This window comes from Podarcis tiliguerta, assembly GCF_965153285.1.
Source record: "Podarcis tiliguerta genome assembly, chromosome: 16".
In the NCBI taxonomy this organism is placed as follows: domain Eukaryota; kingdom Metazoa; phylum Chordata; class Lepidosauria; order Squamata; family Lacertidae; genus Podarcis; species Podarcis tiliguerta.
Window position 1 is genome coordinate 18796336 of NC_139549.1, and position 27426 is coordinate 18823761.

General features: G+C 45.0%; 1 protein-coding gene and 1 long non-coding RNA gene across 3 annotated transcripts in view; both read left to right on the forward strand.

Moving 5' to 3' along the window:
- LOC310666485 (SLAM family member 5-like) overlaps window positions 1-27426 on the forward strand; it is a 51469-nt gene that overhangs the window by 5019 nt on the left and 19024 nt on the right. The window contains exons 1-4 of one of the 2 annotated variants that reach the window (XM_083417397.1): window positions 16884-16980; window positions 22497-22826; window positions 23593-23862; window positions 26657-26701. The exons of the other annotated variant lie outside the window; for it this stretch is intronic. Coding sequence (XP_083273523.1) covers window positions 16932-16980; window positions 22497-22826; window positions 23593-23862; window positions 26657-26701 — 694 coding nt within the window. The 5' untranslated portion in view covers window positions 16884-16931. Of the gene's footprint in view, window positions 1-16883; window positions 16981-22496; window positions 22827-23592; window positions 23863-26656; window positions 26702-27426 lie in introns of those variants that run through there. 2 annotated transcript variants of the gene reach the window in all.
- LOC310666511 lies at window positions 5805-13027 on the forward strand. Its single transcript, XR_014505937.1, has 5 exons — window positions 5805-5904; window positions 8902-9243; window positions 10019-11012; window positions 12044-12160; window positions 12767-13027. It is a non-coding gene; the product is annotated as an uncharacterized lncRNA (long non-coding RNA).

The window sequence follows — 27426 nt, forward strand, 5'->3', positions numbered from 1 at the left end:
ACTACCTGCAACACCCCTAAAACTACATCATGGATACATCACAATTTCATCACACTTTGGGAGGGTCTGGAGCTGAAACCTGAGCATCAGGTCAGCCTCCCACCCGCTTCCGTGATCTCCACCTTACACCTAAAAAAAAGAACAGTTTACAAGTTCCTGGCTTCCTGGCCAAGTAATCATCTCCTTATCCTGGCCAAGGATCTAGCCCATTCCCAAATGGTCTGTCCTCATTGTTCGTGGGATGGCTAGCTGTCTGACACCCATTTGCCAAGGTGTCAGGAATTATTTCTGGTGGGAGAGAACGTGGTCTTATGCCCTGAGGATTATGGCTGCCTTTTCATGCAACCCAAGTCCGCCCCCTTTGGTAGCCATCCTTCCCCTAAGTAAAACAAAAGTGGTCTAGTGGAAATCCGACGAACGGTTGATTTTATAGAAATATTTGAATGTTTCCCATAGTATAGAATGCGTGGTTGAATGTTTCTGGACCCTGAACTGGGGGAGGAAGGAAACGATTTATTAAAAATGGATATATCGTAGAAACAGTGGCTTTTCATCAGTGACCTTGTTATGAATGTGAATGGAGATAGATGCTGAAAGTTTGCCTGCAGTACCCGTGTGTTTCTCTCCAGGGAGCGTCCTCAGCTAACGTTTATTTGATTCTCCTTGGCTCTGACAGGTTATTTGAATGCGTTGGTTCAGCCATCCGGACTACCCAGCTTGTAGATGAGTGAGGCAGCCTTCTTCATTGAAAGTGTGTGTCTGAGACTGCCCTTATTTATGGGAGTCTCGTACTTAATTACAAAGAAAGAATATGTTCATGGGAATGTGTGCATAGTGTGGTGCTTTGCGGGACATTTGTTGTGGAGCTGGGATGGGAAGTACTTTCAACGTCCTGTTTTTCCCCTCAGCCAGGCCTGGAGGTGGGGGGAAAAGATACAGAAAATTTTGACGAGGGAAAGGCAATGGGGCAGATTTGTCAGGCTTGTGCAGGGACGGCTTGAAGACTTTACACAGAGAGGAACCCCACACGGGTTTCCCCGCACATAACAGGCAGGGAGCCAGCTCAGATAGAAAGACAGCAACCATTTTATTCGCTTTTTAAGCGCCGGCTACATCCATCGCTTCACTCACACCCCACCTCTCCTTCTGTGCGTTCCAGGGTTTGGGTCCTGAGCTGAGGGAGCTCTTGTTTCTTTTCTTCCAGGTCCCCAACACAATGGGACTTCCTTTTGAGCAGACAAGTCTAGAGTTGTCCATAAACTGCAATTCTTGGTAGTGGTGGCGTGTGTGTGTGTGTGTGTGTGTGTGTGTGTGTGTGTGTGTGTAATTCTAATTTTCAGTACATGTCCTTTGCGCTTAGGGAATTAATGTGCCTTGAATATACAGAATATTAACCTTTGGGCAGCTTCAATCAGATATAGGCACGCCTTCACTTCACAATGCAGTAGGTCTGCGTAAACATGCTGCAAGGTCCTTTTCCACGTTTGTAGCACCACCCCCAAAGTGAAACTTTAAATCAGTGGTGTCTGCAGACAGTTTTTCCAGGTCATGTGGCCAGCATGACTAAGCTGCTTCTGGCGAAACCAGAGCAGCGCATGGAAATTCCGTTTACCTTCCTGCCAGAGCGGTACCTATTTATCTACTTGCACTTTGACGTGCTTTTGAACTGCTAGGTTGGCGGGAGCAGGGACCGAGCAATGGGAGCTCACCCCGTCATGGGGATTTGAACCGCCAACCCACCGGTAGCGGGAGTCCCCCATTAGCTAAAGTGGTACCTCAGGTTAAGAACAGTTTCAGGTTAAGAACGGACCTCCAGAATGAATTAAGCTCTTAACCTGAGGTACTACTGTATTAGTGATTTCAGAAACATACAAAAACCAAGCCCGGTTCTGCTCAAAGTATTTATTCTATTCCACCAAAGTAAATGGAGAAACCTGCCCTTGAGAATGGCTAGCGTAATCTCCCACTAAAGGAAAATCTACTGTTTCGTGTGCAAACTTTTATCCAACCAGACGACCTCAGCCACATCTTTATCTTCTACTGGATTTGATTATTGGCATGACACTTACCTTGTTCAAACCCACAAAAACTCTGTAAACCATATGAGCTCTATGCTAACATACTTTACAAGTAAGTGTGGTCCAACACTCACATCAAAATTTGAAGAGCAAATGGAAGCACAGAAAGATTACTGGAGGCACATACTTCTGCGAGTTATAATAGTGATTTCCCTTTTGGCAGAACGTGGCTTGGGGAGATTTAGGTGAGATGATGAAACATTTGGTTCACCAGAAATAGTAGCTTTATTGGATTGTTTGAATTAATTTCCAAATTTGATCCCTTCCCATGTGCTCACATAAATTGGTATGGAAGTAAAGGCTCTGATCAGCCATCGTACTTCTCCAAAACCATATGTGAAGAGAATATCCAGTTGATGGCTAATACAATTTGAGAAGCTATACTGAGGGACATCAATCAGGCAGGTTATTTTAGTTTATCTGTTGTTTAGACTCCTGATGTTTCCCATGTTGATCGACTTGTTGTCATTGTCAGATATGTTTCCCCTAGTGATGCACACCGGTTGCACACTTTGCGAGGTTTGTCCTGGATCCTAACTGAGAAATTGGAAAACTTAGAGAATCATGGTGGTTTCCTTAAAAAAACCTCAGCAATTTTTGTGTGCCCTGGTTTTTACTTTTTGAAATATGGCAACCCTAGCTGAGCTGATACTGATAGCGCAGAGAATAATTGTTTGACAATGCAGCCAATATGGCTGGAAAGTATAGCAGCATTCAACAACAAAATCTGGGAAGAACGAGTTTGCAAAGGGAAGGAGGTGATTGGTCTGAAAGGATGGAGACTGGGTTGTGGGAGTACTCTGTGGGGTAGAAGTTTAGGGAACGTGGCTTAAGTTCCAAGCCATGTAGAATCTGAGGTCAGCAATGCTGTCTCTTGTGTCTTCAGAAGCTGCCAACAAGCATCCTGAAGACCCCAATATAAATATTGTTATTCCCTTCTGCATGTAGTATTTCTTTAACAAACCAACCCTCTCAGTTCAAGTTCAGCTTATCTGTAGCGTTGGTGTCCAGCTCACACCTAAGCTTTCCATAACAGGTACTAGGAGGTTTGGAAAATGTTCTGAGTGAACTGATGGCAGCAGAAAATTAAAGAAGCACCTGGTGTATATACAAAGTGAGGCTGAGGCTGAGGGACTGAGTATCCCTGACTTGATATATTTGAACCAAATGCCTTGCAGGATCAAAATCATATTATCTACTGTAGGTGGAATTGAAGACCTTCCAGAATCTCTTTGTAACTCTGTGGTTTGGGGCCAAAAGCCTTTGCAAAGAACTGAAGGCAAAAGCCTTACTCAGGCATTGGAGCAAACACCTGAGGGCTTAATGTGAACTGGGAAAGCAGAATGTGGCTGAACAGGTTGTTTGCCTTCAGCTCTTCTGAGTTAATGGAGTACATTTCCTGCTTGGAGCACAAAGCCTTGGCCAAAGCCTAAATTATATTCCAATTATCCCCCTGTCATTTTTTATTATTAAAAGGCTTTGTAGTGTATCCAACCTCCCACATTTAGAGGTGGCCACATATCGAAAGAAACACAGCAGTACACAGAACACGAAACTTTCCCACCCTGGCTTCGGGATAGAATTATAGACTCATAGAATTGCAGAGCTGGAAGGAACCCTGAAGATACACCTTTAGGCACCAGGCAAAAACATTCCTTTTTCAACAGGCCTTTGGTTGATTTGACTGATCCTATGCCCTTTTAAAATGTGGGGGTTTTTGGAGGGGGTGTTATTGGGTTGTTGTTTTCATTTTGATTATATATTTTGTGGTTTTATATTCTGATTTGTTATGTGAACCGCCCTGAGACCTCTGGGTATAGGACGGTATATACCATAAACGCTATTATGATTAATAATAATAATAATAGTATGTGCTTTGAATGTGCTGTGTGTTCAAGAAAGGTGTTGTATGTTCAAGCATTCAAGAAATCACCCACATCTCATTAAGAGGAGCACAAAGAAGATCCAAGATCAAGCTGGTCCAAAATTAAGCAAAACAGCTTCCTGACGCATGTCCTGAGGCCAGGGTGATAAAGGTTCATGTTGTGGGTGCTGCTGTGTGTCTTTGAATATATGCTTGAATATATGTCCTTGAAAGGTATAGTGTGTTCTTAGCCACTCCAGTGGTGTGGAAAATTTGCTGCAAATGTGCACGGGAAAGAGAAATGTGGTTGGAGTATATTTTGTGGAGCTGAGAATTGTGCTGATGTGCTGGTGAGCTCTTTGCAGCATTCATGCACTCTTGGAGAGTAATGGAGTCCCACATCCTTTCCAAACAGTCCACTTCTCTGCCTATTGGCCAGTATCAAGTGTAGCACCCAACACAGGAAGCCAACTGAGACCTGACATTGTCATCCGCCTTGAGGACCAGAAGAAAGTCATAATGGGAGACATCAGCATCCCATTCAAGAACAGGAAAACAGCCATGAAGGAAACCAGGGAATGTAAAATAGGCAAATACACTCCCCTCCCCAGCAGACATAGAGAGTCTTCATCCATGCCCTCCTCAGCGGAGCCTTAGGAGGCTGGGACCTTAACAACAACCCCCTCCTGATAGCCTGCAGTGCGGGCAAACCCTACACCAAACTCATGAGTGAGTTGATGGTATCAGACACCATCTGGTGGTCCCGGGACCCATACTTGGAACACATCACAGGCTACTGCCTGTACGAGGAGCCAGTTCCCTCCCCTCTGAAACCCCGGAAGCGGGGCAGGGGAGCTGCAGTTGACTCATCCCTTACACAAGGATGGACCATGAAGATGCCAAATATATTGCTTGCCCTCCTGACCTAGAGGAGGGAGTTACCACAGGCTGGTCCCGCTAGGCCCTTTTGCACCAGACAGGAGATATTTGGGGTTAGCGCTGATGGGTGCCGGATAGGGATCAGTCACACATCACAGGACACTAGTTTGGAGGGGGTCAGCTAGGATTTCACCAGAGGGACCCAAATAGCAGATATGTGTGGTCCTTCATTTTGGGGGCTCGTTCCGGAATAATAATGATCACTAGAATTCACACAAAGGCAAGTCTGCTCTTTCCTGTCCGGTCTGAGGAGTGTGGGGGACCCTCTTCCGCCTTCAAAGCGCGCACCAGCCGTTTTTGGCTGAAGAAGTAGGGGGGGGGGTTCTGCCCAATCTACCGGGCCGTGGAGAGCAGCAAACCAGGAAGATGCCGGCTGGGGAGGAACGATACGACCGTAGGACGGTGAGTGACGGATGGGTCCCAAGGGATGGGGCTAGAGGGATCTGATCAAGCCCTCTGAGGATTGGGTTAGTATGGGCGCAAAGAGTGTAAGGAATTTTGCTGCTGCTGCAAAGGAAGAGAAAAGAGGGCCCTCAAAGTGTGCTCCTAATTTTGCCTTTGCAACCTTGGCTTGAATTCAGCACTTTTTGAATTTGGTGCCTTCTTCTGCCAATTTCAAAAGGTCCCCAATTCATGTCAAAGGTTCTAATTCTTTCTTCCTATTGTATTTGATGCCATGGCTTTTACCTGTCTTACACCTGACCTCACTGGACATCAGGAGATAGGCAAGCCTCATGGGCCAAAAGGGGACATTGGGGTGGGGCCTAATCTGGGCCCATAGTCCAGAGTTTTGTTTCCCCTGGTGAAGACTATCAGAGCAATGTTCTGGTTCCATATAAGGCAGCTTATTTTTGTCTCTGGTCGAGGTGGTGATTTTTAGAGAACACGCACACACTTTCAGTTTCATATGTCTTACACGGAGCCTTGATGGCAGGAAACAGGCAGTAAAGAAACAGCAGAGCAAAGCCGAAATGATACTATGCAAGGCATTTTTCATTCTGGGGCTACTTGCACTACCAGCTGGTAAGTTCTGGATGCAAACTCCCCCCTCCCCCATCTGAAAAGGAAGAACAGGCTCGATAGATAGGGTCTTGGTTACTTGAAGGTCCTTCCTCAACTCCTTTAAAACATTTCCTCTATCACAAATCCTGGCTCCAAAATTACAAAGTGTTTGGTGGTGGCACCTTAAAGACCCCACCCCTAGTTTATTGTGGCAGGTTTCTGGGGTACAGCCCCCTTCGCTCCACGCATGAAGAGTGAGCCTCCACTGTTTGGTGATGGCCCCAAAGGTGGGTAGGTCGGGTGTCAGCTGTGAGACCATGAAGGAGGCATTCCTGGTATGCAAATAAGTTTAAGGTGATTCCCAACAGCAAAAATGTTTTCAGGCTATCCTCATTTGTCACCTATCATGTGGAAAACGTGGTCCTCATTAGTTGGCAGGATTAAGATAAATTCAACTGTGTAAAAAGAGGGCCTTCTCGGTAGTGGTGCCTGCCCTGTGAAACGCCCTCCCTTCAGATGTCAAGGAAATAAACAACTATCTGCCTTTTAGAAGACATCTGAAGTCAGCCCTGTATGGAGAAGTTTTTAATGTTTGATGTTCTACTGTGCTTTTAATTCTGTTGGGAGCCACCCAGAGTGGCTGGGGAAACCCAGCCTGATGGGCGAGGTATAAATAAATATAATAATAATAATAATGATGATGATGATGATGTTTTGATGGGTGTATTAATGGAATAGTGAATGGTTTAGTTTATGTAAAATATGCAGGGATTTACGATATGTGAATTGAGCCATGGAAAGAAAAGAAGGGAAGTCGCTGACATTTTAAGGTTGTTTAATGAATATTTTAAATTTTAAAATAGAAAACATAATAAAAATTACACTAAGAAGAGAGAGACATGGTCCTCATTTAAGCCAGAATTATCCAATACCCGGGGCCATCTCCACTAAAAGTCTGAAGGACTTAAGTTTAATGAATATGTGCAGGAGGTTGGAGTAGATGACTCTTGGGATCCCTTCCTACTTTACAATTCTGGGAAGGAAGTTGCAGATCTTGCCACACACACATTCCACCGTCACAGGGCCATGTGTAACTATGGTTATATTGGGTTGTGCATTTGGCAGGGGGAGGCCCTGTTGTTGGTGGTGGTGGTGCTACTGAGTGCTGCCTGTGAATGGGTGCTTCCCAGTGAACGGGTCTTCTTGGTAGCAGCTGCCCTTTGATGCTATGCCCTCCTTGCTGAAATGTGCCAGTCCTTCACTATTATGGAATATCCAGGCAGAATCAGAAAACCTTCCTGTTCCTCTAGGCACTCATCACCGAGACACACCATTCCCGGCAACCTTGAAATGAGTCCGCTGTGTAAAGAGATTTGATTGCTTTTAAATGTTTTTCAGACCTGTGTATTGTTGTGCCAGCCTCACCTCCTCGGGGAGGAAGCGGGGTGATTAATTAATTGATTTGTGTGTGTATATAGATAGAGCAATCATTAATTAATTGTGTGTGCATCTGATAAAAACAAGCAGGGAGGAGGCAGCTGGCTGGGCTAAGGTTAATGCTTTTTTGCGAGAGGGGTTAGTCACTGCCTGCGAGAATGCCAGACACTCCAAGTGTCCCTGTTTTCCAGGGACATCCCTGATTTAGAGCCATCCCGGTTTCTGATTTGACCCCAAAATGCTCTGCTTTTACTTAGGATATCCCTATTTTCATTCAATAAATGTTGAAGGTTATGGAGTTATCCAACCCCAGGGCCGTCTGAAGGCAATCCTGAATAGGGAAGGTGTCTTTTTTTAAATGTTTAATGTTTTATTGTGTTTTTATATATATTGGAAGCCGCCCAGAGTGCCAATAAGTTGTGTAGGGTATAAATAGTAAAATTATCATTATGGAATGGGACATCTCTATTTTCATGAGAGAAATGTTGGAGGGTATGGAAAGAGGCAGTGGTTAAAAACACTCCTCAATAAACCATTTCTGGATTCGAAAAATCTTAAGTAATTACCGGCCTGTCAACAATCTCCCTTCTTGGCCAAGGTTCTTGAGCAGGGGGTTGTGGACCAGATCCAGGCACTCTTGGAGGAAACTTATTTTTGAGATCCATCTCAGTTGGGGTTTAGCCCCAGTTTTGGCACAGAAACTGCTTTGGCCAACCTGTATGATTGGCGTTTTTGGGGGAGAGAGAGAGAGGAAATGTGTCCTTGTTAATTCTTCTTTGTGCCATCAATAGTGGAGGAGAGCAAGACTTCCTTCATACAGGGTCTGGCTTGGTTATAGACTTAACTGCCCTCCTAGCACAGGCCCCCCAAATGCTCTGGCTGCATTGATGTGAACGGCCATCTTTTGCTTCAAGTAGGGCCAGGAATTTTACTCTGGCTTCCAGCTTCAGAGAGGTCACATACTGGAGGGGCCACCTGAGGGAAGGAGAAGCTGCAGGATCTCCTCTGGCTCCACTACTGATGGCACAAACGCAACCCAAGAGGGGTCACAAACACCCTCCAGCTTTGCTCTGGGAACACCAGTCACCAGTCCATGGAACAGGGCGGGGGCATCATTTTGTTATTCTCTTCAGAACCCAGCCCTGGAAAACTAGAATTGCTTTTAGAAGACTTTGGGCAGCTCCACACCATCCATTTAAAGTACATGGCTTCTCCCAAATAATCCTGGGAACTGTAGTTTCCTCTCACAGAACTATAACTCCCAGCACCTTTAACATTCTACAGCCTCAAGAATTCTTTGGGGAGAAGCCATGTGCTTTAGAGGTGTGTTGGATGTGCTTTAAATGGATGGTGTGCACCTGCCCTTAGAGGATAGGTGACACTGCAACATCTTCACGGTTTGACCCTTGGTTGAATGTGAACAAAAAATAAAGGCTCCCGCCCTTCCTAGCTGAAAGCCCAGAGAGCCGCTGCCTGTCAGTGTGGACAAAATTAAGGTAGATGGACCAATGCTCTGAATTGACATAAGGCAGCTTTCAATGTTTCTTGACAGTTTCTTCCTTCATTTCCTGGACCATACAGGTTCCTCTGGTGAAGAAAATGCCGTGAATATGAAAGGAATTCTGGGACGATCTGCAACTTTCCTGCTGAACACTTCAGAACAATTTAAAAAGATTTCCTGGGTTAAGGAAAAGCAAGCTTTTCCAATTTTTGTGGTAGCAATTCCACGAAAGGATCCAGAAGAGAGATGTGAACTCAATGACCAAATTTTAGCATATAGAGGGCGGCTGAGTGTCTCTAAGGACTGCAAGAGGTTACAAATCATTAATCTAAGTCAAGAGGATTCTGGCATATACTCAGCACAGATCACGATAGCTGAAGACAAAGATCCAATAAGTGAAACCTTTACCCTGATGGTATATAGTAAGTATTCTAAACATTTCAGGCACCCACCCAGGATGGTGCCTGAAATGTTTAGCCTGAAATGATCAAAGCATCTTAAGCCTTGAACTGTCTTTCATGTAGAGTCACAAACGGTAATAGAGCATATGTCCTTCAGTCCCTGAACCTGTGAAAATAATTTTGCGTCTGCCTCCAAACCAGGGTCCTTCTGCACTGATGAGGCCTCATGTGCTTATGACCAGATGCAAGGAGAATTAAAGAAAACCACAGTGTGGGATATTATTGGCATAGAATTCCCACTCTGCCAGGCATAATATATTGTATTTATTTCCTGCCCTTTACCATAAGGCCCTAGGAGAGATTACTGTACAAGGTTTTAAAATCAAGTAAAACAATTTAAATGTAGCAGATTAGGACGGCCTGAAATATATATGAGGTGTCAGAGGCCAAGGTAAAGAGGGGTGTGTTGAGCATTTGATAGAAAATCTATATTCAGGCAGGGAGGGAATTCCATAGCTCGAGGTCCAGCGAAAAGAACGCCCCATCCTGGGCCAGACACACACAATGTTTGAAATCAATGGAAGTACATATAGAGTCTCTACTGATCTTCAAGGGAGTCTGTAGGGAAGGAAATAATCCCTCATGTTTTGTTGCTTATTTCCGTTTTAAATAAAAACTTTTCTTATGCTTTTGCTGCTGTTTTTTCTTCCCTTTCCATTTATTTGCAGCTGCCTCATTTGCCTTTCTGCTAATTATTGCTGTTTTGTATACCATGTCTCTCTCCCTTCCTGTTCAGAGCGTTTATTGGAGGCTGACCTGGAGATCGTCTGTGACCGAAAAGGTTATCGTGGTGGGAATGGAACTCTGCAGCTGAACTGCTCTGCAGGCAGCTGGGAAGATGATGCCACGTTCAGCTGGGCCCCAGCCAGCATGAGTGAATCCACCGGGAGATCTCTTGTCACCTGGCACAATTTAGAAGGCAATGATTTGAACTTCACTTGCAATGTAGAGAACCCTGTTAGCAATGCATCCAAGACAGTGTCTTTCCTGAAAATTTGCAGCACCGGTAAGATTTGCTCTTCATTTTTCTCTTGGCAGAGTAATGCCTGCATCTAAGCTTGGGCTCATTCATACTTCCACTTGTCCCCTACTTTCGAGACGCGGGTCTTCCACTTGTCTTGCCACTTTCCCCATAAAATACCACTCTTTGCTGCTGAATCAGAGCAAATGTCCATCTGCAGAAAACCTGATTGACGTTTGCTCCAGTTCAGCTGTAAAGAGTGGGTTTTCTTGGAGGAAAGCAGGAGAAGCAAAAGTGTGGATGAGCCTCTATTTTGCAATCCTGTTTGTGGATGAAGTTAAGTGGCTGTGAGGAGAACAGAGGACCTGGGAAAAGGTAGAAAAGCACCTCTGGTGGTTTTGTGGAATGAAAACATTTGTAATATCCTTACAAGAAACTGGCAGTGGTAAGATTTTTCTCTCATTAAAAGCTACTTAGGAAGACAGTGCTCCGCCACTCATTTCTAGGCAGAGTCATGGGTCCAAGCTAGTCTTACAATCCTTTTTGAAGGCAACCTGACTAGGAGGACTGAGGACCTGGAAAAAGTCTTTGAATAATTTGCTTTGTTTCTTCTTAATCAAGATAGGACAAAGGATATCCCACTGACCCAAACAATATTGATATTTTCCCCATGTGTGATTCTTTACATTTCACTGGGCGTTTGTAGCACAAGATGATGGAGAACTGGACCAGAACAAACAAAATGTACTTCAACAGGGACAAAAGCAAGGTTCTAATAATCAGATGCACAAACATAGGATGGAAGACAGCAGCACATGTGAACAGGACTAGGGGACTTGCAGAGCATAAACTTAACATGAGTCAACTGTGTGATGAGTCAACTGTGTGATGCAGTAGGAAACAACAACCACAACAACAATAATGCAATTCTAGGTTGCATCAACAGAAGTATAATGTTCAGATCAAGGGAAGTAATAATACCATTGTATTCTGCCTTGGCGGCTCATCTATACTTTGCTTGTCCTGTGTCTAGAAAGCACAGGTCTGAGCAGTTTCCCCCTTGTCCCATGCTTTCTAGGTAGGAGGCTGAGTGGTTTTCCATTTGCTCTACCACTTTCCCTGGGAAAACCCACACTTTACAGCTGAATCAGAGCAAACATCCATCTGTGGGAAACCTGGTTGACATTTGTTCCAATTCAGCAGTAAAGAGCAGGTTTTCCCCTGGAACGTATGGACGAGCCATTGGTCAGACCCCACTGGGAGTCCTGTGTCCAGTTCTAGGCACCACAATTTGAGAAGAATACTGACAAGCTAGAATGTCTTCAGAGGAGGGTGACCAAGATGATAAAGAGTCTGGAAACCAAGCCTGGTGAGGAACAGTTGAGGGAGTTGGGTATGTTTAGGCTGGAGAAGAGAAGACTGAGGGATGATATGATAGCCATCTTCAAATATCCGAAGGGCAAGCCTGTTTTCTCCTGCACTGGAGGGTAGGACTTGAACCAATGGATTCCAGTTGCAAGAAAGGAGAATGCAACCAAACGTTAATAACTTTCTGACAGTAAGAGCTGTTCAACAATGGAATGGACTCCCTCAGAGGGTGATGCTCTCCTTCCTTGGAGGTTTTTAAGCAGAAATTGGATGGCCACCTGTCATGGATTCTTTACTTGTGATTCCTGCATTACAGGGGGTTGGACTGGATGACCCTTAGGATCCCTTCCAAGTCTACATTTCTATGGTTCTATGTGGCATTAGGGCCTGGAAACTAACATATATTGTTGTTTCGTATGTGCATCTTTTAAGGAAATGAGGCTTGCTATGAAAATATGTCTTTAACCCTGCTGGCTGCCATTCTTGCAGTGGAAAAAGTTGCCATCAGCATCTGTGCTGGCGTTCTCATGTGGTGGAAGAAGCAAAGAGGTAGGAGATTTCACCGAACTGCACAAACCACTTCAAAAATACCCCTTGAAACAGGCGAGGATTAGGCAGTTTTACCTAAAATAAGAAAAGAACAAAATGTCTCCTCCCATGCATAATTTGTAAGGCTGCAGGTTCCCCAAAACCAAGACTGGGTTCATTCTCCAGTCTGGACCACGCAGAGTCTGGCCCCTGCGCTACATGGCCGCATGGCGAGCTCCTTCTTTGCCATGCTGCGCTCCCTGTATGGCAGCAGCAGCAGCCCAGGCCCAAGGTGAGCAGGAACGGATGGAGGGAGGTATGCAAAGGGGGGACCCCAGCTCAGCCCAGTCCACACTGGCTCCTCTCCACAGGTGTCAGGGAGATCCCCCCACCAAGGTTTGCATCGGCCAGCCGGATTCTCCCCTACCCAGGTGGGCAGACGGTGCAGGCCAGTGCCGCTTGGCTCCCAAGGGGGGTTTGCTCTGGCCCCCCCAGGTGCCGACAACACATGCTGTGCTGCTGGCCACCAGGCATTTTTCATCTTCAAGCATTGAACAACTAAGAGATGAGATTAATCGAGTGGACCTTGAATCCCAGATTGAAATGTGCCTCTTAATTTCTCGCCAGGTGATGCTACAGATCCCAAAGCGAAATGAAAAGGTTTCTGCTTGTGCCAAAGGATGTACACAAAGGATGGCCAAAGGATGTACACACACCCCAAATTTATAACTCAGTCACGGCTTTCCTGGGGCGACCGGAATTCAATTTGCTTGGGCTCCTTTTAACTTTGTCAGCCATGGGTGGAATCTACACACATATGAAAAACGTTCTGAAAATGCTTTAAAAATCCCGCCACAAACATTAAATTTTCCATAAGGCTCACCATCACCATCTAGTGTCACATTGTATATTGCACTTAAACACACACGTTTATTTGCAGCTGTATAGCTTGAGTCCATGGTTTTGCGTGGGAGGACTGGATCTGAAATATGGCTCAGTACACCAGGTGACACTGGATCAGTCATGATCTCTCAGCTAACCTACCTAACAGGGTTCTTGTGAGGAGAAAATAAAATGCAAGAGTTGGTTCTCTGCTCACTCCATTGCTCCCCCCACCCCCTCGCAAGGAACACATGTTCTCATTGGGCCTCTGAGGGGGATACTGAAGGGTACAGATTTGGGGCACCTTTTTTTCTAGAAGAAAAGCAATGGCCTCTGAGGGAATCTCTCCTCCTGACAGCTGAGCATGACTCTCTCGTGCCTTGTTTCTTTCCAGACTACAACATTTAGCCAAGTAATCAATTTGATCAATCAATTAAAAAGCCTGTGGGCCAACTTCAAAAGCGTTCCAAATTAATTGGATGTAATGGTGCGTACTAATCTCAGTTGTTTTTGATGGGTTATTGCTGTGGATCATGGCATCAGTGAAGTTGCCATAACTTGATATGAAATCTACCCCTCGATGAACTATAATGATGCTGGTACAAGTCTTTATCTTAAATGTGTCCAAGGAGGCATTGATAACACTTCCTGACCTCCTAATACTTAATGTAAGGATGAACACCTTAATCCTGTGTTATCAGCAAAGATAAATTATCTCCTATTGTAGGAAAGAATGAAGTTCTGCACAGAAAATAAAATCTTGCTCGAAAGGTAAACTCACGATTCAGGAAACATACAGACAACCAGTTAGTCATTTCTCAGTATGGCCCTGTCCTTTCAACTTCAAACTCAGGGAAGTAAGCAGAATAGCAAATGGCCAGGAACTTGTAGGAAATAAACAATAATACAAAGGAATGAAGGTGTTATGACATTCACTCATCCAGAAAGACCCTTCCCTTCTCCACAAAGTAGCATTGGCTCAAAATAATACTTAAGCCCCTTGTTTTTAATATTGGGTGGCTCACGAGCTCCAACGGGACCCCCTTTCACTCTACGCTCTCAAGGATCAGCCCCATATTTTACTGGACACAGACCAGAGGAATGGCTGAGAGATTTCTGATGGTTTAGGGTCTTAAAAGAAGAGGAGGCACAGATTTCTGATGCCTGGCTTTGGTTCCATTAGCCTTCAAAATCACCCCTTTCTTTGCTTTATTTTAGTGTGCTTTATTTTGCTTTATTTTAGTGGGTCTGTGGCACATTGCTCCACTCACTCTCTAGGCTTTGGGGATGGTTAGGGATCCTTTTTACTCTCAAGATCATTGTGTGTATTGTTGTAAACAATAAAAATATGCCCTTTTTCCCTTATGGGGTATCCAAGAGTCTGTATAGAGTCCTTACGTGGGTTCCCTATTGGTAGGAGAAAATAACAGAGGCCAACTAGAGAATATTGAGAAGCAAATTGATCTGTTGCAACAGGGTGCTCCCCTCACACGCAGGAAAGGAAGAGGACCTCGAACAATGGAGTGCAAGGCCTTATATAGACATTTTAAATTCCCTGCCCTGGAGCTCAAGACCACCATACATCATACATACATCACAGAAAAGGTGTTGTTGTTTTTCCTGTCTGCCAGGTTATCTGATAATGCCTTATCTGATTGCCTTTCCTGGTAGTCTGTCACCCTTTGAGATTGTGATTTCCCAATTCCTGAGACAATGGGAAGGTTCCCTGACCCCCTCCCTCCTTGCAGAGAAAACATTTGGTCAGTTTGGGAGTCACAATGGTTTCAGGTTGGTCTTCCTGTGCTGATCTATGTATGTGTTTGGTTGGTACATTTATGAACATTTATTATATATATAAGACCTTAAATTTTATTATTACAGCATGCTGTGTGATTTTCTGCCTGCTGATGTTGCAACTGTGCTGTCTGGAAGCAGCATCGCTATACTCTTGTCCCTTTCATTTCAAGTAATAAATCAGTCTTTCTTTATTCCTCTGGTGTGTGGACTTCTTGGGGCATAAGGTTACGGCTAAACAGGTGTTCATAATGGACACATGGAGGGACTTCAGCAAAAGATTCTAGTCCTCTTGGAGTTATGCATCAAATACATTTGAGTGCTGGGCACGCATGTGGGTTTAGACACACACTTTGTACCAGCAGGTGCTCTCCAGCCAAGCTTCAACCCTTCCCCATCTATGGCAGATATCACAGAACATCAATCACAGTCTCTCAGACCTGAACACAGCCCCTTAATGGTCCCTCAGGTGCAGTTTCCCATTTCTGCTTTCTTCCCTAACGTTGCTCAGGGTGCACAGCCTCCAACATGGAAACAGGGACATGTTTTTAAGGCTTGTGACATGCACCCACACCCATTTCCACCCTGTGGGTCACTGATGAATAAACTTGCTCGCCACATGCTAGATTTCTTTTGCCACTTCCAAGTGGTCAGCATTTGGCAGATGGGATTCATACAATGAATCCAAAACAACAACCACCTCAGCTTTTTTGCGTTGTGGAAATGGAAGCAGGCTTTCTTGTTGATTTTGCAACAGCTAGTCCTCCACTTGGACTTCTGCAGCAGAGGGCGCCCGTGGGATATATTCTAGGCTCTTGCTAAAGATCTCATTGCCCTTATGAAATAAGATGCAGTTTAAATCCCATTTACCGTCTCCTCCATAATACCCCCGGAATGAGAGGGCAGCAGAGCCCTTGGTACCCTGCTGCCTCCATTTACATGGAGAATTCATGTAACTTTCAGCACAATTCTCTGGGCTTTAAGGACCCAAAATTTGTGCAATTGGGGGGGGGGTGAGTGTGTGATGTTCCTATGCATATGTAGATGTTATCATGTAAATATTAGAGTAATTGCAGCCAACTAGTATGGGATTGTGTTAAATGTGGTAGGTAAGCACATTAGGTGAATCTGGGTGAAAGTTAGGTTGGGAGGGGGAGGGAGTGTGCTTGGGGTGTAGGAAGCGAGTGATGATTGGGTAGGAGTTTTGAAATGGAGTTTGAATATTGGTGAGTGATAGTTGTTGAGCTTTTGGGGGGAAATCGCCCAAAGAAGGTTGCTGAACTTCTTTGGGGAAATTTTCAAAAACCCAGACATTTTGCCAATTTTCCAAAATCCCCCCCCCCCCCCATGCTAATTCTGTCATTGGGATCCTGGGGAAATCCAAACAAACGGCAACCCCTCTCAGGAGACAATGGAGGAACGTGCCTTTGGGAGTGCACCTGCAGAAGCTGATACAGGAGAGACATGTTTTGTTGCAGCTGGGGCAGATGAAGGCGTCCGGTTGGCTGCTGCAGATGCACCATGGCATTACTTCTCTTTCCGCTCCTCCCAGAGGTAATTACCAAACCCTCCCAGTGTCCCTATCTTCCAGGATTTACAGAAACCATCCTGATTTTCTGATTTGATCCCAGAATGTCCCGCTTTTCCTTAGGACATCCCTATTTTCATTGGAGAAAGGTTGGAGGATATGGAGATGCGACCCCTGAGTCAAGAAGATAGGTCACTATACAACCTTTAGAAGACATCTGAAGGTTCCCTGTATATATTGGAAACTGCCCAGAGTGTCTGGGGCAACCTGGTCAGATGGGCAAGGTATTATTATTATTATTATTATTATTATTATTATTATTATTATTACTACTACTACTACTACTACTATTCTCCTTTCCCTTCCTCCCCCACAACAAACACTCTGTGAGGTGAGTGGGGCTGAGAGACTTCAGAGAAATGTGACTAGACCAAGGTCACCCAGCAGCTGCATGTGGAGGAGCGGAGCACGAACCCGGTTCCCCAGATTACGAGTCCACCGCTCTTAACCACTACACCACGCCTACTTCCTCATGTAGGAACAAAGTTGCTGCAGCCGAAAACCAGAACGAGAGCTAACGGCGAAATTATGATAAGCAAGATGTTTTTGCATCTGTGGTTCCTTTCCGTATTCGTGGGTAAGTCCTGTATTTTTCTTTTTTTTACCATACAGATTCAAAAGAAGACCATGCTTGATGGATGGGGCTTGGGTGTGTAAATGTCAGGGCTAGGCACAACAGCTCTTTTATACAAAGGTGTGTAAGACAATTCACAACAGCATAGCTTCCTAGTTATGCTACGATCATTCAACAGTTATCATGTGTGCCAGCCTTCCAATCTTCTTGCTGCAGAGGGACTGGGAGTGAACTTTAAGGCACATTCTCTCTTCATGGCTTTGTTATGGGCTTAGCAGCCCTCCTATCACATGCCCCAAATTCGCCAGTTGTTAGCGCGGCAGTAGAAGGCAGCAGAAGAACAAGCCAGAACTAACACCATGAATTTCAATAGGGACAAATGTGAGGTTTTTCACTTAGGCAGGAAGAACCAGATGCACAAATATAAGGTGGGGAACACCTAGCTTAACAGCAGTACATGTGCAAAGGATTTGGGGGTCTTAAGAGACCACAAGCTGAACATGAGTCACCAGTGCGATGCAGCAGCAAAATAAGCTAATATAATTCTAGGCTGCATCAACAGATGTCTAATGTCTAGGTCAGGGGAACGTGTCTGGAAACCAAGCCTTATGAGGAATGGTTGAGGGAGCTGGGTATATTTCGTCTGGAGAAGAGACTACTGAGGGGAGATATGATAGGAATCTTCAGACATCTGAAGGGCCGTCGCATGGAAGAGGCTTGTGAGACAGGACTTGCCTTGCAGAAGCCAAGTGTTTGGTTCTTGTTATGTACTAAGCTCTGAGTATATTTCAGTTCTTTTGTCTTTAACAATACTTTCCACCAGTCACACAATCCAGCATTTCATTGCCTGGTAACAGATATCAACTGTGTTGAAGAGACACAGACATTTCCCCCCATGATGTAGAAGTAACCATCTAGGCTCGGTCTTGGACGTGGGTGAGCTTGGTGGTTGCCCAGGGTTTTGAGCTACAGCTTGTCCTTCAATTAGCTTTAAATGTTTCTATTTCAAGGTCCACTTTGTTGTCTCTTAGACTAGGTAAAAATCAGTGGAACTCAGCATTGCTTAGGGCCAACAGATACTATAAGCAATACATAAATAATAATACAATGGCTTTAAAAAGTCCACTGGATACCTTTTAGAAAATTTATAATTCTCCTGTATTATTTTTAAGGATTACCAAAAAAAGGATATCCTGTCATAAAGAATGATTACCAAAATATAGGAACTGCTGGAAAAAAAACCATATTAAAAGTAAAACCAAATTGCTAGGCTTAGTCACATGGTTGCTACAGTTCCATATTTTGGGGGCAATGGTAATTTCCAAAGCTAAAAAAAGGAAGACATTTGAAGAAGATACAGCTTGAGAAACTGCAGTTTATGGTGATACTTTGTCCCTTAAAGATTAGTTCCCCCCACTCCATAAAATTTATATGCTGCTTAATTGTGAGGAGGACGCGGGTGGCGCTGTGGGTTAAAGCCTCAGCACCTAGGACTTGCCGATTGAAAGGTCGGCGGTTCGAATCCCCGCGGTGGGGTCCGTCGTTCGGTCCCAGCGCCTGCCAACCTAGCCGTTCGAAAGCACCTCCGGGTGCAAGTAGGTAAATAGGGGCCGCTTACCAGCGGGAAGATAAACGGTGTTTCCGTGTGCTGCGCTGGCTCGCCAGATGCAGCTTGACACGCTGGCCACGTGACCCGAAAGTGTCTTCGGACAGCGCTGGCTCCCGGCCTTTAGAGTGAGATGAGCGCACAACCCTAGAGTCTGGCAAGACTGGCCCGTACGGGCAGGGGTACCTTTACCTTTACTAATTGTGAGGAGGAAACCTCAAAGCGATTGCACTGCACCGACTGAGGGCCAATGTCTTGTAGCTGAAGAGGCTGTGTCAAAGCTCAGGGAGCAGAGTTTGCAGCAAGAGGAGTTTTGTGCTGAGCATAAGAAATAATAGATGCCTGCAACTAGGGCAACTTGTCCCAGGCCTTCCTTGGTTCCTTGGTGCTTGAGTGAATGCCTCCAAAAATGTCCAGGCAATGTGCCACTGGAGAGTTCGATTGCACAAGTAGAGAACTAGGGTGTGTGGATGAAGAAATAGCAAGCCTTCGCTAGTTAAAAGTGATCAGGTTGTCTTTTTTTGTACTTTTGGGGTACTTCTGAATAGCCTCTTTCATATATGTAGAGTATCCATTTCTTGAGACTTGAAGGCTGGGCAGTATAAATGTTTTGCCCTAAGAAAGGAAGTCCAGGCAGTATATTTGGTTTAAGCTGAATCAGCAGTAAAGGCATTTCATGCACCAAAATGCTCAGAAAGGTTCTGCAATTTCACCCAAGCATTGCTATTTGGAGAGTGCTAGCAAAGGGTCACAATTGTGTATTTGCTGCACTATATTGCAGGAATGATAAAAATCATCATCTTATCTGTGTTGGCAACAAATTCTTAACAACATTTACAAGATTATTTAAACCTTTTCTGTCTGCTTGCAGTGAATTGGAATCTTAGGAGAGTTCATTTTAACTTTCATAGTGATTTTTCTTCCAATTATTGTGGCATTTGTACATTCAGGGTGTTATATATTGACCTGATGCTTGAGGAAAGCTCTTTCAGGTGGCTTTTGAGTCAGCTTTCATCTTGGTGAATTCAAGAGATGTTAAGTTTTAGACCCAAGCAGGTAAAAAAACTCGAAGAACCCACTGAAAGGGCGAACGGGTGGATTCCAAACTGTGCCCACAATACAATCTGATCCAATAAAACAATGAATCCCTTCTCTTATGATCAGAACAGTTGCCTAGATGCTTAACTCCCATATAGCACTGTATTGAGTATTTAAACAGTTTTCTGCGTTATCTCAATAAAACTTGCAACAACCCTATAAGGTAGGAATAATTATAACAACATTATCAATGGTAGAGTGCAAGCAAAGGCTCAAGGTCAGTCCCCAGCATCTCCAGGGAGGGTTGTGGGAGACTCTTTCCCGAAACCCTAGATAACTGCTTCTTTAAAAAAACACCCACTTTGCAAAAATTCACTTATCCAAAAACAAGGAGTTAATACCCACAGCTTCTGTGGTTGAGAACACATCAGAAATTTTTGTCAGTGGAAATTGTTGACTGGCTAGGCAGATGGAAATCATTGACTCATTAGACACATGCTCAGCTAACGAGCAATTTCCAGGGAATGCATTGTGTTTGTAAAGTGGAACATGTGTGTAGTACAGTGTGTAGTACACAGGGAGACGTGCAGAACAGCACAAGGGATTTTGACAGATGGACGCCCCACCCACCTGCCACTCATGTGGTGTCATAATTGCAAAATGTGATTGGCAGCTGAGCAGCCCTGCCCACCTGTCAAACTTGGTCCATGAGAATGATCCTGATCTGACCCTTGGGGCCACAAAGATTCCCATCCCTATCTTAGGCTGGTTTTGTTTGTTTTTTACTGCTTTTGTAATTGTTTTTTCTGTTACGATATTCTGGAAACTGCCCTGGGGGTGCTATAATTGGTGCTGGGCAGTCTAAATAACTAGATTGTTTCTGCACCATCCCTTTTGTAATGCAGGAATGCTGCTTCCTCTTGTCACAGGGCAAGGAGGAAGTGATACGTTTCCAGTTGAGAAGCACTTTTGTGTAATCACATACTCATTTAGCAACAGTTCTCTTTAACTTGCAAAAGATGAGATTTTAGAACTCACACACACACACACACACACCCTTCCCCCTGCCTGCTTCTTTTGTTGTCTGCCTGGGATATTCATTATGGAATTGTCAGCAGTTCAAATCCCCGTGATGGGGTGAGCTCCTGTTGCTCGGTCCCTGCTCCTGCCAACCTAGCAGTTCGAAAGCACGAAGTGCAAGTAGATAAATAGGTACCGCTCCGGCAGGAAGGTAAACGGTGTTTCTGTGCACTGCTCTGGTTCGACAGAAGCAGCTTAGGCATGCTGGCCACATGACCCAGAAACTGTATGCCGGCTCCCTTGGCCAATAAAGCGAGATGAGCGCCGCAACCTCAGAGTCGGCCACAACTGGACCTTATGGTCAGGGGTCCCTTTACCTTTACCTAATTTATTTAGGCAGTGGAAGACAGGAGTGCCTGGCGTGCTCTGGTCCATGGAGTCACGAAGAGTCGGACACGATTAAACAACAATTTATTTATTACGTGACCAGAAGGCAACCCAAGAGGTGTCCCAAACATCCCCCAGCTTTCCAACCATGGGATGGAGAGGGAGCACAAATTCATTCTTCCCCTCAGGGTCCAACTAAGAAAAACCAACGTTACATCTGGTGGACTTTTAAGACTATGTGACATCTTCACTGTATGGTCCCTGGTTGAATGTGAAATAAAGCCCTAACCAAAAAAAGAAAAGAAAAGAGGGGGACGGAATGCAGGTTGGGTTGCATACTGGAGAAAAGAATATGAAAAGGTGGGGTGATTAGGGAACATCGTAACCTTCACTTGAGTCAGTTTTTCACCCTGAAAATGTAGGCAAGCAAATATTCAAATCCTCTCCATGTTTATTTCAAAGACTGGCGTGATCAATTTCAGCAGGCATGGATTACAGCCTTAAAGGACAAGGAGGGCCAAAGGCTGCAAGTGCCGCCACAAAGCCTTTGGCAAATTCAGCCTCAGGGTGCTGTGGGGCTGCATTAATTTCAGTCTGTCCGTCCCCACCCCCCTTGGGAGGGCATCACTGGGTGCTGCCATTGGAAGGCAGGCGGCACAGAGTCTTTCAGGGTCTACAAGGACAGTCTGCCGCACAGACAATGAACACACATCTTGAGACAGGGCTGGGGAATCCTCCTAGACATTGCTGGAGTTCAGTTCCCCTCATATGACCATAGGCTTGAGTCTGGAGGGCCAGATTGCCCACCCTGTCTCAGGTTATCTGGGAGTGGGGAGCACCGCTCAGAGATTTGGGTGGTGTGCAACAATACCATACCAAGACAAGCTCCCAATCCTATAACAATAATTATATTGCCTGGAAAGCCCTCTCTGTCAAATGTACATTAACCCCGTAGGGAGAGTGAAAGCAAGAAATCTTCAACTCAAGAGACCAGGCAGATAAGTACCCAGAAGATTTTTCAGGGAATCTGCTTTCAGAAGCTGAAGTGGGTCACTGGGACAGTGTGGTACAATTGGGAAAGGGCTGTGGCTCAGTAGTAAAGGATTTGCTTTACATGCAAAAGGTCCCAAGTTCAATCAGGAGCTGCCTGCTGCCGTGGCGCCCGTCATTTTTCCTCTCCGGAAACACAAGACACATCATATGGGGACTTCTGGAGAGGAAATATGGTGGGTGCCACGGCAGCAGGCAGCGAGCAGCTCCTGAAGCCAGCCAGAGCCAACTGTGCTACCAGGCTGGCTCCGGGCTGCTGAGGCTGCTGCCGCCACATTTCGCGGGGACAGATTTGCAAATCTGGGGACGGAATTTGTCCAGAGACAGATTTGCAATCCGGGGACGTCTGGTAACCCTAACATGAGGTAGCTTTCAGTGTTTCTTGACCATTTCTTCCTTCATTTTCTTGACCATACAGGTTCCTCTGGTGAAGAAAAGAAAGGAATTCTTGGACAATCTGCAACTTTCCTGCTGAACACTTCAGAACAATTTAAAAAGATTTCCTGGGTTAAGGAAATGCAAGCTTTTCCGATTTTTGTGGTAGCGATTCCACGAAAGGATCCAGAACAGAAATGTGAACTCATTGACCAACTTTTAGCATATAAAGGGCGGCTGAGTGTCTCTGAGAACTGCAAGAGGTTAGAAATCAATAATCTAAGTCAAGAGGATTCTGGCACATACAAAGCACAGATCTGGATAGCTGAAGACAAAGATCCAATAAGTGAAACCTTTACCCTGATGGTATATAGTAAGTATTCTAAACATCTCAGGCACCCAGGATGGTGCCTGAAATGTTTAGCCTGAAATGATCAAAGCATCTTAAGCCTTGAACTGTCTTTCATGTAGAGTCACAAACGGTAATAGAGCATATCTCCTTCAGTCCCTGAACCTGTGAAAATAATTTTGCGTCTGCCTCCACACCAGGGTCCTTCTGCACTGATGAGGCCTCATGTGCTGATGACCAGATGCAAGGAGAATTAAAGAAAACCACAGTGTGGGATATCTTTGGCATAGAATTCCCACTCTGCCAGGCATATTATATTGTATTTATTTCCTGCCCATTACCATAAGGCCCCAAGTCAGATTACAAGGTTTTAAAATCAAGTAAAACAATTTAAATGTAGCAGATTAGGACGGCCTGAAATATATATGAGGTGTCAGAGGCCAAGGTAAAGAGGGGTGTGTTGAGCATTTGATAGAAAATCTATATCCAGGCAGGGAGGGAATTCCATAGCTCGAGGTCCAGCGCAAAGAACGCCCCATCCTGGGCCAGACACACACAATGTTTGAAATCAATGGAAGTACATATAGAGTCTCTACTGATCTTCAAGGGAGTCTGTAGGGAAGGAAATAATCCCTCATGTTTTGTTGCTTATTTCCGTTTTAAATAAAAACTTTTCTTATGCTTTTGCTGCTGTTTTTTCTTCCCTTTCCATTTATTTGCAGCTGCCTCATTTGCCTTTCTGCTAATTATTGCTGTTTTGTATACCATGTCTCTCTCCCTTCCTGTTCAGAGAGTTTATTGGAGGCTGACCTGGAGATCGTCTGTGACCGAAAAGGTTATCGTGGTGGGAATGGAACTCTGCAGCTGAACTGCTCTGCAGGCAGCTGGGAAGATGATGCCACGTTCAGCTGGGCCCCAGCCAGCATGAGTGAATCCACCGGGAGATCTCTTGTCACCTGGCACAATTTAGAAGGCAATGATTTGAACTTCACTTGCAATGTAGAGAACCCTGTTAGCAATGCATCCAAGACAGTGTCTTTCCTGAAAATTTGCAGCACTGGTAAGATTTGCTCTTCATTTTTCTCTTGGCAGAATTATGCCTCTATTTAAGCTAGTCTTGCAGTCCTTTTGTTGATGACATGCTGATCCAGACCTGTGCTTGTCCTCTGCCTAGAAATAGGAATCAGAGCTGTTTTCCACTTCTCCCATGCAGTCTAGGCACGGATCCAGTTTTGCCCTTACCCAGCTGCTATCACCTGGAAACCCTACTCTTTAGCAATAAATTGGAGCAAATGTTAATCTGGAGAAAATCTGATTGGGGGCTGCTATAATTCATTAATAAAGATCAAGTTTCCTCAGAGAAAGCAGCAGGGCAAAGGCAAGTCTGATGGGGGCAAAGACTCAGAAAATGTAGCAAAACCTCCCAACTGGTTTTTGTGGAATTAGAAATGTTGAGATGTACTAACAAGAAATTTGCAGTGGTAAACTTTTTATCTATTTAAAAGAGGCCTAGAAAGACAGCTCTCCATTCTTTTTCTATGTAGAGTCATGCTTAGTTTTACAAACCTGTTTGAAGGTGACCCAGCTGGGAGGACTGAGGACACAGGGAAGGTAGCAAAACCTCCATTGTGAAACATTTCACCCTTGAAGGGATTTGGCTGTTTTAGCTTATAAAAAGAAACCCCACAGCAATAATAATTCTGCAACATGACAATGACAAAAATATTGTATTGCAGTGCTAGCATTTGCATAATTCATTTAGCTTTTATCTTAACTAGTCTGATTTCACCAGGCCTTTGCCCACACCTACAACATTAAGGACTAGAAACTTGCTTTAAAAAAAATTTGAAAGGAATAATTGGTCAGAATCTCCGTATGGGGAATCATTTGGAGTTATTTCATTTGTAGAATCACAGAATACCATTTGGTTCAATTCCTGTTGGTGCAGGACACTGGTGCACTGTGACAAAGCTGTAATAGGTACTGATCCAGCCTCTGTTTCAAAGCCTCTAACAAATGGGAGTCCACTGCTCATGGGGGATACCAAATTTCCCACAAAACTTCCCTCCCCCTGCCAAAGGTAAAGATGGAGGATAAAGCCTCTCTCACTAAGCACGGATTAGGGAGTAATGTGTCCTCACTACAAGAAGACCTAGTAAATTGACAGCCAAATAGTTAGAGAAACCACTTCACACCCACCCATGAAATGTCTGTAAAATACCAAAATAAAGAGAACGGAACACTCAAGAGCACTACAGGGAAATAAGTGTTCGGTGTAGCTTGCGAGTGAGTGAGATTCAGCTTCATCAGGGCACAAAGGGGGCAGATCAGTGCCCCCACCACTTCCACCTGTTGGGTTGCCTTGGGGCCTAAGCAGTGGGAGCAGCCAGGGTTCGATAAAGCATAAACAGGCTCATCTAAGACTCAAGTAGCTCAGCTAAACCAAGCAAGGCGATTACGCTGAAAACGGAAGGAAGTGTGGGTGTTTTACAGTCATGCTCACACAAATTTGTGTGTGTATGTGTCATGCATGCAAGAGTGAACAAACTCACTAGCTGTCTACTCCCTGTGAGCGGATATTATATCTGTGCTACCTGCAATGGAGGGTGGGGGGTTTACACATGATTCATGCATACCCCTTTATAAAGGCCCCTTCCCACAAACAGAAGCTTGGCTGTGACGGCTCTACTCGACAGGCTATTGAATACGATTAAGGGGCTTATTTTCTTAAGTTACAGAAGAGCTGCGAACGCTGCGACTCCACCTGCAGATGGAAATAATGCAGCCAATAGAACACAGGATGTCTACCTAAGATGGGCCCTTTCAGGCCTGGGGGCCAAGTGCAGACACAAGCCTCTCTACCAAGCCCTTAGGAACCTCCCCACACAAAACCACCCAAACCACCCCTTCTTCCCCAGGCCACATCCTTTGCTAGCCCTGCTTTGCATCATCCTCGAGGGACTGAAACGTGCCCTTCAATGGTGCTTCTTGGGCCACATTCACACCATGCCACCTTAAACAGTCATGGCTTCCTGCCCGCCCACCCCCAAGCATTCAGGGAGCTGTTGTTTGTGAAGGGTGTTGAGGGTTGTTAGGAGGCCCCAATTCCTCTCCCATAGCTACAATTCCACAGTTCCCCATGAAGAGGGATTGGCACTTAAACCACCACACAAAAGCATAGCTCTGTGAGAGGAATAAGGGCCTTCCCCACAGCGCTCAGTGCCCTCAACGAAATGCAGCTCCCAGAATGCTTCAGGGGAAGCCATGGCTATTGCATGCTTTATATGTATGATGTGAATGTGGCCTTGCTTGCCTAGATGAAGGACAGGGAAGGACTGTGTGAATCTGTGTAGAGGCTTACTTATGTGTAGACCCCATATTTGCTAGCTACACAACAACTCTGGGTCTGTAGAAACCTGCTACATCAATGCTCTTAAGCCTGCATTTTTTTGCACCAATGTTTTCAAGGTCTGAGGGCTGCCTCTACAGTTTGACAACTCCCTGCTCTTCACACTGATTCCAGGAGGTCCTGCCTGGTTCATTCTCTGAGGACCCTGAGACCGGGTTAGGTCTAGGCTTTAGGCTGACTAGTAGTCAGAAACAAAAAACCCCCAACATTTTATGGCTTTTATTGCAGTGGGGGAAGTCAGGCATTCTCTAAGGCCCTAGCAGAAATCCCAAGAGCTCAAATTGCTGATCAGCATATCCTTCAATGGAACAGTAACGTTCCTTCCAAAGGCAGTTTTCCGGTGCAAAATGCACAGAACTCTTTTTCCAGATCTTTGCCAATTTGCCTGATCTCTCTTTCCAATCTGCTCTCTCGCACTCGCTTCCTGTCCCATCGGCTCGTGCAGAGCACCAAGCGACGACACCTGGGATGTGGTCCCCCCCGCAGATTGGTGAGCTCCACTCCCTGTTCTTTGTTGTTCGGAAAGTCTTGTGCTGCCTTCTGTCCCAAGGGGGTCAGTCCCCAGAGCAGAAAACAGGGTGCAAATATCTCCAAGTGAGCCACATGTTGTTAGATACAGGACAGGGGCCAGGAGTTAGAATCTCTAGCCAATGTAACTTGTGGTCATGGATAAATGCCTTCCTCAAGATGACATTTACATGGAATCTTTTGTGTCATGCCAGGTGGCATACTGTAATTTGATGGGATAAACTGTAATGAACAATATAGTTAGCTTCGGTTTATTTTCTGTGCTTTTATGCATAGCCATTGTGTTGGAGTGCTTTGTGTGTGCATGTCCGTTGTACTTTATTTTGGGGGGGGAGGGGAATACAGTTAAATACTTGTACAAGAAACAGAAAAGTGCCTCCGAGAATATTATCTGTCAAACGCAGCCAACTGGTCTGCCTTAATATGCTCAGGAAACAGCAGGCACATCTCTGATAAAGCTTAGAGCTCAGGCCCTGCGCTATACCATGAAACTAATTTTGGCATTGCGCAAACAGCTGGACCACATGTGTTCCGGGGAGGGGGGTGCAGAGAAGAGTCATATGAGAAGAGGTTAAAGATAAGCTAGCCTGCAGGTTTCCCCAACCTGGTACCCCAAAACATCTGAGCAGCAGCAGGTCACAGTCCTCCAGCAGGATATTAGCAAAGCAAAACACACATCAGCAGCTT